General features: G+C 40.9%; 1 protein-coding gene across 2 annotated transcripts; it reads right to left on the bottom strand.

Annotated features, from left to right (window-relative positions):
- Positions 1 to 1,609: 1,609 nt before the first annotated feature.
- GPR85 (G protein-coupled receptor 85) lies at positions 1,610 to 6,360 on the bottom strand. Of its 2 annotated transcripts, none has more exons than XM_004592458.2 (3): positions 6,221 to 6,360; positions 5,916 to 6,058; positions 1,610 to 4,816 (listed from the first exon to the last, which is right to left on the bottom strand). In XM_004592458.2, exon 3 carries the CDS (start codon positions 4,644 to 4,646, stop codon positions 3,534 to 3,536), a length of 1,113 nt encoding a protein of 370 aa, XP_004592515.2. In that variant the 5' UTR covers positions 4,647 to 4,816; positions 5,916 to 6,058; positions 6,221 to 6,360; the 3' UTR covers positions 1,610 to 3,533. The 2 variants fall into 2 exon arrangements, with proteins under 2 accessions (XP_004592515.2, XP_058537382.1); XM_058681399.1 differs by having other exon boundaries at positions 2,840 to 4,816; positions 5,916 to 6,049; positions 6,221 to 6,283.
- Positions 6,361 to 9,923: the final 3,563 nt, after the last annotated feature.

Genomic DNA, 9,923 nt, shown 5'->3' with positions numbered 1-9,923 from the left:
TCTCTAGGAATACTAGACAAAAATAGGAGATAAGGCATTGAAGGAAAAGCAGAGAACAGTCCATTTATGGCCATTAATCCCAGGTCCATTTTAGAAATTTTTATCATCTTAACATGCATAAACATTGCTACATACAAGAGTACATGAAAAAGTGCATGGGAAGTGGAAGAGAAGTTTCCTTTGGTACAAAAACTGTGAACACCGTGCATGGCTCTTCTCAGAATGTGCATTTTGCATGAACTTTTTGAAGTACCCTTGGATTTATGTTTCTCTGCCACTAAACTAGGAAATCTCTACGAGAGACCACACTGACTCATTTCTCTTTTATTCCCAGTATGAAGCCCAGGGCCAGACACATGAATGAATAAACTTTAGCTCAAATAATGTAGATGGAAGTAGAGGTAAGTGGATAGGTGGCCACATCCGTGTGTTAACATTGTCAAATCAGTTAACTTCCATATAAAATGTTGGCACTGAAATCCAACAAGCAAACACGTGAAACCAATCAGTCCGATGCTGCCCTATCTGTAAATAAATTTTCATATCATCCCTATGGTTAATTTTGTGCTATCTGAATTATGCCTTTGTAGGAGAACTGCTCTTGCTCTCTTCCTTTTTGGTTAATATCCACATAGGATTTTATACCCAGCTCCAGCCAGGTATCTCACAAATAAATCCATCGTGCACAAAAGGAACCCTATGAATCCATACAGACACATCCATGCAAACACATCTCCACTTTTATGGAAAACAATTTAAAGACTGTTCAATTTAGAGGCATAATGAGTCCAAGAGGGATGCATCATTATTCATAATGGGCCTTTCTCAGGGAAATCAGGCTCCCCTGAGGGAATGTAATTTTATAGATTGAAGATTAGTGACATTTTCAAGTTGAATTATTTACCAAGTCTTTTCAAAGACTGGACACTGCAATGGATGCCCAATTAGATGGTGAGATCACTGAAGAGACCTTTGATTTTTGTTTGTTACTAGTCCTCATTGACTTAAAAATGAAATTGATTAACTAGGGATGCAATTTATCCACTGCTTCCCTCATGACCTGTGAATGTCAGGTTAGTCAAGATTAGGCTTAACTGCATGCACATTGATGGAGTTTAGTTCATTGGGATTGGTTATTTTTCAAAAGCCTTGGAATTTGTTATTCTAAGTGGGTAGGTGGAATGTAGTAGCCTCACCATGCTTTTCCATTTGAGTCCTCACTGCCCTGCTTCAAATCCACACCTGTTTTCTTGTCTGTGTAGTGGAGGCTGGTGTTTGTGAAACCCATTTTATCTGACCTTCATAAAATTATTGCTGAAGTTTCTGTTAAGTGCTGGTGATATTTGAACCTGAAATCAAAGTTCTCTGCAAGTGTAATTATTTGAGTTGTGTCTCTCCTGCAGACACAACACTATCAGGGTATATCTTTTGATAAATTTCCTGTGTTGCATTTGGATTATGGTTTTAGTACTTTAATACTAGATCCAACTCATTGTGCAAACTTTGTCTCGGATCCCTTCAACTATGATAGAAAGTAAAAATGAGGTCAGAGTGCTCGCTAACAGCTTGAGCTGTTCTCCTATAAGCAAAGCTGAAGAGTTGCATTTTTCATTGAAACATTCACTGATCTGCTTTTCCTTATTTATAATAATTTTCTGTTTGCTTAAGTGCTATGGCAAAATAAGATTCTGTTTCATTAGATTCGTAATCTTTCTTGAATACCAAAACAATTCTCACACACAAAACTACAAAAAGAATTAAAACAATGGAAAGCTAACAGAAATTATAACAACTTTTTTTCTAATTTTGCTATAGTAGTATTATAGATCATTTATCTTACCAGTTACATATTTAGGGCTAAATTTTCTACTATGCCTGGAAATCAAAATTTGATATTTATGCTACAAATCTAAACCAACTAATTAAATAGGAGTATATCTGTAAATACTACTGGCAATTAAGAAAAATAGTGGGATGATTATGATAAACTACAAAATATGCTTTTATAAATATTATTACATCAACTTATCATCTTTATGCTATCTTTGATACATTTCTGTTTCCAGTATATAGTAGCTACAAAAAAAAAATCACCAAGCCATAATAAAGCTAATCTTCTTAGTTTGTGCTTGCCTCTGCATTAAAAGTAAATACAATTGTAGGCCAAAAATGTAAAACTGATTCCAAAAAAATTAACAAGCTACACGGGGAAATTTTGGCAAATGCAACTTTATATTGAAGTTCACACATCTGTATCTTAAAGAATGAGACTCACAGAATCTAATGTAATTCTAAAATACCAGAAATCATATTATAAGCTTTCACAAGTTAAAAATGAAATAATTTAAACGACCAACACACCGAATGTGCAGAAAATATAAACAAGACTGTGCCTCTGGTAGAATAAATGCTTCACAAATTGTGCAGGGTGTCATACTAAGGCCATGGTCTCCCCTTGACAGCTGACTTATCAACATCCATCAGCTGCCTTCTTCTTAGAACACACTAGGATGGGCAGCACATCTCAGAAGGAAATCTCTTAATTCTGGTGCTGTGCACCTTCGTGTTCAAAGCATGTGAAGAAAAAGAAAAGGAGGGCAAAGGCTCTTCCATGCATTTCCAGATGCAGACTATGACAAGTTACTGATTGGAACTCCCTTGGCTATTTGCTCCAATACTAAATCACATGAAGGATACTAGATAACCCTTTAAGGCAACATGTGTTTATTCTGCATTACTAGAACTGCTCAGTGGTGACGAACTTGTACCATTAATGTTGCCTCCCAGAACAATATCTAGCATCTTTAAAACATGAATGAATTGGAAAAACTTTATACCAAATCAACAAAAACCACATAACACAGTTCAATGCTAGCAATTTCACTAGTAGGTAAGGAAAATGGTATTTTGAAATAGGAATGTATTAATAACAAATAAAAAGTAAACTTAATTGGAATCAATATACCACCTTGGAATGCTCCCCGAACTTACAAGGCGATTTTTAAAGTGTAATATTCCAATAAGTCATGGCACGTCTTTAGTAGATTACAGTACTTGAAGTCCCCAAATATTTTAGTCTTTGCAAAACAAAAATAGTATGAAATGTTTTAAAGTCTTTGAACTTCTAAAATTAGGTTTTATCAACACATTTACCTCATGTCCACTTAATTTATTAAGATGTCCAAAGCTAATAAGTTTTTTTGATTTTTTTTTCATATGTAGTGATATACACAGCATTTAGCACTGATACTTAGCACCTGCTACTCTCATTATCTAGTTTTCACCCACAGAAAGAAACGGAGGGCAGTGGTTCATCCTTCCTTAGTTACAAACCTTTGCCAGCAGTCAGCAGGATCACGCTGAAATTTAAAATAGGATTATAGGTGAACTATTGCAAAGATTGCAGAATGTTGCCCAAATCCTCATCACCGTTGATCCCATTCATGAACATCTTCTCAAGATATGGCTACGGGCCACAACTGCTTAGCAGAGAAGTTAGTGTTTCACAAGACTAAAGATTTACAGATGCTCCCTCATATAACACAGTAAGGTTCCCTTGGTAACCTGGATTTTCTGCAGTAAAGAAGGGTTGTGCTGAAACAGCGCCTCAGCTCCCTGTTGGAGAAAATGCAGACAAAAGGATTGATTCCTGCTTGGGCAAAACTCATCCAGACAGCGGCTGTTAGAAATCCCCCTGGTACTACTGGCCCTCGTGCAAAAACTCTCCAGTAACAGGCCACCAGGTAGGGGCCCCACAAGGTTAGGAAGAGAAAAGTCATTATGTAGAACATTCTGCTGATCCTTTTCTCCATCTTGAACTCGTCTAAGACCAGTAGCCTTCTTCTGCCTGTGGTATTTGCATTTTGCCTGATGCCCAGCAAGGTGGGTGGTGTGGGACCCCTTCCAAATCCTGCTAACCAATTGGCAGCTGCCTGACCACTGGCACCAGGGCCATGAAAAGTCCAGTTCTGGCTGACTGCTGCTACAAACTGCACTGGCTTCATTTTCCTTCGATCGTGGACAAAAAAGATCAGCTTGAGGTAGACAAGCTGGGTAGCTAGGAGGATGAGAGCAAGGAGCAGCATAAATCCTAGAGAATCATTAGCCCTGAAGGAGCGATGTTGGAAAGTGCATTGATCTTCCTCCCTAATGAATGAGTAAGTGCCCACATCTAAGACTGGGGGGAACGCCATGGCCACAGACAGAGTCCACACCATGCAGATCACAGCCAGACACGTCCAAAAGGTCAGCCTCTTTGTGTAGAAGCGGTGATGGGCGATCGCTAAGTATCTGGTGACGCTGATGCAGAACAGCATGAAAGCCGTGTGAAAACAGGACAAAACCCCCAGAAAGGCAATCACTTTGCAAGTCAGAGTCCCATAAGTCCACGTCGAGCCATTTTTGACAGAGTTGAAAACGAACGGGAAACAAATGGCAGATCTGAGGATGTCTGAACAGCAGAGATCCAACAGGAAGTAGTAGGGTGCTCTATGCAAGGTCTTATCTTTCACTAGCAAAATGGAGATCAGAAGGTTGCCCACCACGCTGACTCCTATTATGAAACCCAAGGAAGTCAGTTTCAGAAAGGCTGTGAGAGGCGAGAGATTTTGCAGAATGTTGTCAGCTGCATGGCTATAGTTCGCCATAGATGGATGGAGGATAAGGGTACAGCCTCAGTCAAGTCTCATGATCTAGAGAGAAGAACAAGGAAAAGACCGATCCAAACATCTTACTGAAAATGTAATCCATAAAGAGAACCGATCCGGTGTGCAGTCATGCTTCCTCTTTTCTTCCATGTGATATGCCATTAGAATATCTGGAAATAAAAAAAAAAGAAGCCATCAGTTCTTAAGTTAACAAGCAATGATGTCAGTGTTAACATAAAAGAGTTCATGTCTGAGGAAGCCAATGAAGTTTGGGTATTGCATGCTGTTTCTTTGCTTCTAAGTATACGTTGCCGGAGATATTGGAGCATTGCCTTGCTTAATTTTCTCAGTGGGGTAGATTTTTTAAAAGACCCCATTCTGAAGACCATACATTTGATTGGGTGCCTTAGGGAGAGAAGCAATGAAATGCCCCCAGAGTCGTACAACACGCCAGTCCAAGAATTAATCAGTAGCACTGCGATGGAATCCATGAGCCTGCTGGTAGGAGCCAGAGGAGGCTACCTACCCCGGGGAGAGGCTCGGTAGCTGTCAGGGTGTAACAGGCAGCTCCTCCAGCTCTGTGGATCCCAAGACCCCTGCAAAATGCAGGTCTTCTAACTCCAGTACCACTATTCAGACTGCATAAATGTATTTGTTGATTCATCCCAAAGCATAATATCAACATTACACTCCAAAACCCATAGGCGCTTGTCCCAAGATTGAATGTGGTCTAATCTTTTGTCTTCCCCTCACTATCCCACCCCTCAGATTTGTTAAATCATTTCTTTCAAACCCATATGATAATTGACAATGGTCAATGTAAATACTGGCCCCTGAAAACACACCCAGAGGAATCATGCATTTCCATTTGTAAACCCTTGGCTGCCTGGATACCAATGAATCTAACACAAAGCTGCATTTTATATGCAATTAAGATTTCCCCCTGTATGCTGATGATCTCTGTTGCAAATCACCAGTAACTTGATTTTCCAAAAAAAAAAAAATGCATATTGTCTCCTAGGTATCCAAGAGCAGCCACACTAGGGAAATTGGCTTCCTCGTGTTTCCTTTGCCACTTCCCACTCGCCTGGAATATGCCGTTGCAAGCCCCGGCAAAACTGCGTTTGATGATTTTTTCATTTTCCCACCGGTACCTCCCTGAGTAAATACCGATCGCATCATGCAACATTATGAAACCCGAAATCGGCCACCCCTGGATTTATAATGGGGGGTGGGGGAGGGGGAGGGAGAGAGGCATGCATTACATACGCGAAGATGGGGACAGGCATTTTTTCCTGTGCTGCAAGGGAAGAGCTCCTGGGGAGTCGCAGTCTGACAGTCCACAGCCTTGTAATGCTTTCCAGAAATGGAGCTCCCAAGAAGCTTTACCGAAGATGCATTGTCTGAATGTACTTCCATTATGCAGTTTATTATCATAAAAAAAAAAAAAGAAAGAAGAAAAAAAAAGGAACCTCAGGGAGGGCTCTTTCCCGGTGAAGATGCAGTTTCATCAACACCGTGCACACTCCCCACCCCGCTAGCCCCCAAACTTAACCGAGAGTATATCCTCCTACCTGTTGGCGTTGGATATCCCGACAGACTATAGCTTCTTCTTTCTATAAATTGCTGATTTTTTTCCCCCTTAGTGCCTTGACGGAGCAGCCAGGCAGGGCTCGGCGGCGCCTGCGCGCTGGAGCCTCCTTGAGCTCCAGCCGCGTCCTCCCCTGTCGCAGCGGCACCGTCTCCCCCAGTAACGCAGGGGCCGCGGCGGCGAGGGCGGCGACCGGGGCGCCTCCAGGCTCGGGGGAGCCCTCCAGAGCCGGCTGGGTAGCTTCAATGCCTCGTCCTTTCGCAACTGGCGGCGGATTAGGCTTTTGTCTCCGGGTGGCGGCTTCTGAACTTTCCCCTGCCGGTATGTGAAGTGGGGACTTGGAAAGGCCGGTGCAGGACCCCAGGCCCGTGGGCTGCTGCCCCTAGGGTAGCGCACGCTGCTGCCGCCGGCCCAGGGACGCCCGCCTCCTCCCCAGCTTCCCCGACCCCTCGCCTGCCCTGAGCGGCATCTTCCTTCCTCTTTGAGGTCCAAAGCATTGGAAGCAGCTTCTTAAGTGGTTTCTCCAGCTGATGTTTGGATTTGCGGGTAAACTGGAAGGAAGCAAAAGGGGGCAGGGGGAATATGAAGGAAGGAGGGTGCGGAGAGAAATAATAAATAGGCACCATAAAAAAAAATTCCTCTTCATGGGGAAGGGGGAAGCAGGCACGTTAGGGCAGCTCTGTCTTTGTCTGTCATCTTCTGTTTTCAAATGCACACGGGTATTCGTTGGAGTGGGAGGAAGCTAAGTTCAGAGGACAGCATCCATTCTATCCTAAAGGAACTGACTAGACAAGCAGGCTTTCCGAAGTGCTGGGTGACCGTCCCTCTCCTTCCGTCCCACCCAGCTACCGTCTTTCTCTCCCCTTCTTGCTCTGACCAGCAGATGGATGATGTCAACCGAGTGCTGGACGAGTTTCCCTTTTCCTCCTTTGTTGTTCCAAATGAAACATACCAGGAGTATGAGGAATCTGTAACACTTACACCAGTCCAAAAGGTCCCATGATACGAAGGCACCCTCGGCCTGATGCCCGGATGTTTAGGGATGCCTCGAGCGAGCACCAAGCATCTCCCTATTGTGCCCTTCCTGAAGAGTTTGGTTTGTGGGGGTGGGAGAGGATTTTAAACAACTCTCCCCTGGCCACTTCGTAAAAAAAAAAAAGAAGGCAATAAGGCGTACTTTCATTAATTCCCAATGTAAAACATCTGCTTTTCTTCCTGCACTCTTATTGCTTTATAATAATCTGCTAATGAAACAGAAAGAATAAAAATCTTCTTTACAGTAATAATTTGTTCTCGAAACAGCAGTAAAATACCTCACTGCTGGGTGGTGAGATTGTGACATTCAGGGGAATTCAAGCCAATCAGCACAGAGATAATATGGGTTAATTTACATACTGTATTCCTATTGGACAAGAAGAGGAAACGCTTAATCCTTTTGAAGCTTAAAAAGAGAAGAGCTTCACTGTCATGACGTCACAGTTGTTACACAAAGCACAATGTTGGTAATACTGGGGAAAAAAATGTTAAATATTTTTGTAATGACTTCCTTGTGGATTTTCCTAACTCATGAAAATATGAATAACGATTTGTTTAAACAAATTTAGAAGAGACTACACATAATGAATTTAACTTTGCCACTCCCTTAATCTAAAAAAATTAATCCTACAGAAATGCTGGAAGTAACTTGAGGATATTTTTCTTTAAACAAAACATTACACTTTCAGAGCTCGAAACTGCAGGTTAGTTTGCAATTCTAAATGAAATATCAGACTCATTTATATGGAACTACAAATCAACTCCATTTGTTCTTTTTACTTGCCAATTAGTGTCTAAATGTACTTTTGCAAGGAGTTATTATTTCCTGAATTTCACAGCTAAAGAAAAATCTATAGAAAAAGAGACACAAGGTGGCTGAATATTCACAGTTGGACAGATGTTAAGTTCTATGGATTAGGGAAAACTATTTAAAAATGATTAGGTGGGAGGCAGCATTGCCAGACCATGAGGCAATAATTTATGCTGCCAAAAGGTTTAGGGCCAAGATCCAAGGGTTTAGCTAGCCTTGTGTCTTAAGAACTAGATATCGATTCCTTTGAAATAAAGGAGGAAGTGATATGTGTGCCATATTCTTTCATATCTTCAACTCAAGGTATTTGAGAGCTTGTAGTTTTATTTTGAGGTCCAGGTCAGTTACATTCACTAATCTTTCAGTTCTTCCAGTTACATGAGAATGTAATTTTCTTCCCTCATAAGGATGTTCAAATTATGAGCTACTTGCCACTGAGCTCATTAACTCAACTGGAGAAAACTTTGGAATCTCCATCTTCCATCAACAGACATGTTGAATAGCAGGCAAAACTTTCATATCATCTCAAGTTCTCACATACAAAGCTGTTAGTTCATATTGTTCAGCTCACAGGCACAATTGATTTTAGCTCATTCCTTTTTTGATTCCTTATGTCGTCAAATCTAGAAAAAAGATTTTTATCTCAAGGGTAAAGGAGCAAAACAAATACAACAAAATAATACAGAACCCTAATCCTTGGGTTTTAAGGATTTGAAACAGTCAAGCATTTGACCTGTTATGTCAATTGATCGGCCTACCAGCAGGACTGGTATAATTTGCTTAATTTGGTTCTGAAAATAAATAAATACAACTTTATTTCAGGAAACAGCCAGTTTCTTTTCAAAAATAATCTGGTGCTTCAGATCTTAGCCAAGTGACATGTAGCTTCATAATGGGCCAACCCACTGTTTTTGTTCTGTGAGAATTTGTGTCAGGAAGTAAACAGGCCAAATAGATGCAGAGAGTAGAAGGTTAGAACAGACCATTCTAAGCGAAGACCTTTCGTCATGCCTTGAATAAATCATCTCTCCTGCTTTAAGCTTGTCACTAAAGCTGTAAAACATGTTTATCTGGTGTTCTCAATGCTTACCAAAACCAAAAACTTTGTAGGGAAAAGGACTGCTTGAAATTTTCCACCAGCTACTTTGGTTAGAAAGCCTTGCACTGGAGACTTCTGAATAGAAATAGAAGCACTTTCTGGTAGGCTATTATTATTTTTTAAAATCATTAATCTGAAATTAATAGCTGATGGAAAATGACCACCAAAAACATCTGGGTAGGGCTTTCACATCTTGTTTGCTGCAGAAAGTGACTTTTTCACAGTGACATATTAACCACAGTAAGCAAATGTTTCGAGAGCGTTGCACTTATCTGACTTGAGGAGCAGAACATGTCAGATCTGCAGAATTATGTCCAGATTTAGAAAACCATGCCTTCCTTGAGCTCTGGGAATACACATAATTGTGAGATTTCTTCTGGATTTAATTGAGTTTTAGGTAGATTAAGATTCTGCCACGTTCCTTTCCAAAGTGCTAAAAGGTTCATTTGTCAGATTTTTCTCCCTGCTCTGCCACAAAACACATTCCGAAGTGTTGATATAATTCCTTTTTAATTTTAAAGCTAGCATCTCTTCCTTCTCAATTTAATACCCAGGTTTTTGAAAACTGCAGTCTCTCCTTTATAGGCTTTATTTTGACAACTTCCTACTTTCTGGAAATTGTATGACTTGTTCCCTTATCAAGTTCATTGAACAGAAACTTGCTGAGCTCCTAGCCTGTATGTTAGATCTCACAAGAAATGGAAAAGTGTGAAATGCGCCCAGTCTGCAGGAAGTTGTAGC

The sequence above is a fragment of the Ochotona princeps genome, chromosome 25 (genome assembly GCF_030435755.1).
Source record: "Ochotona princeps isolate mOchPri1 chromosome 25, mOchPri1.hap1, whole genome shotgun sequence".
NCBI lineage: Eukaryota > Metazoa > Chordata > Mammalia > Lagomorpha > Ochotonidae > Ochotona > Ochotona princeps.
This window is presented reverse-complemented; position numbering and strand designations above follow the sequence as displayed.

Coding starts and splice junctions, on each gene's coding strand:
- GPR85 (XM_004592458.2), bottom strand. CDS start 4,646: ATGGCGAACTATAGCCATGCAGCTGACAACATTCTGCAAAATCTCTCG.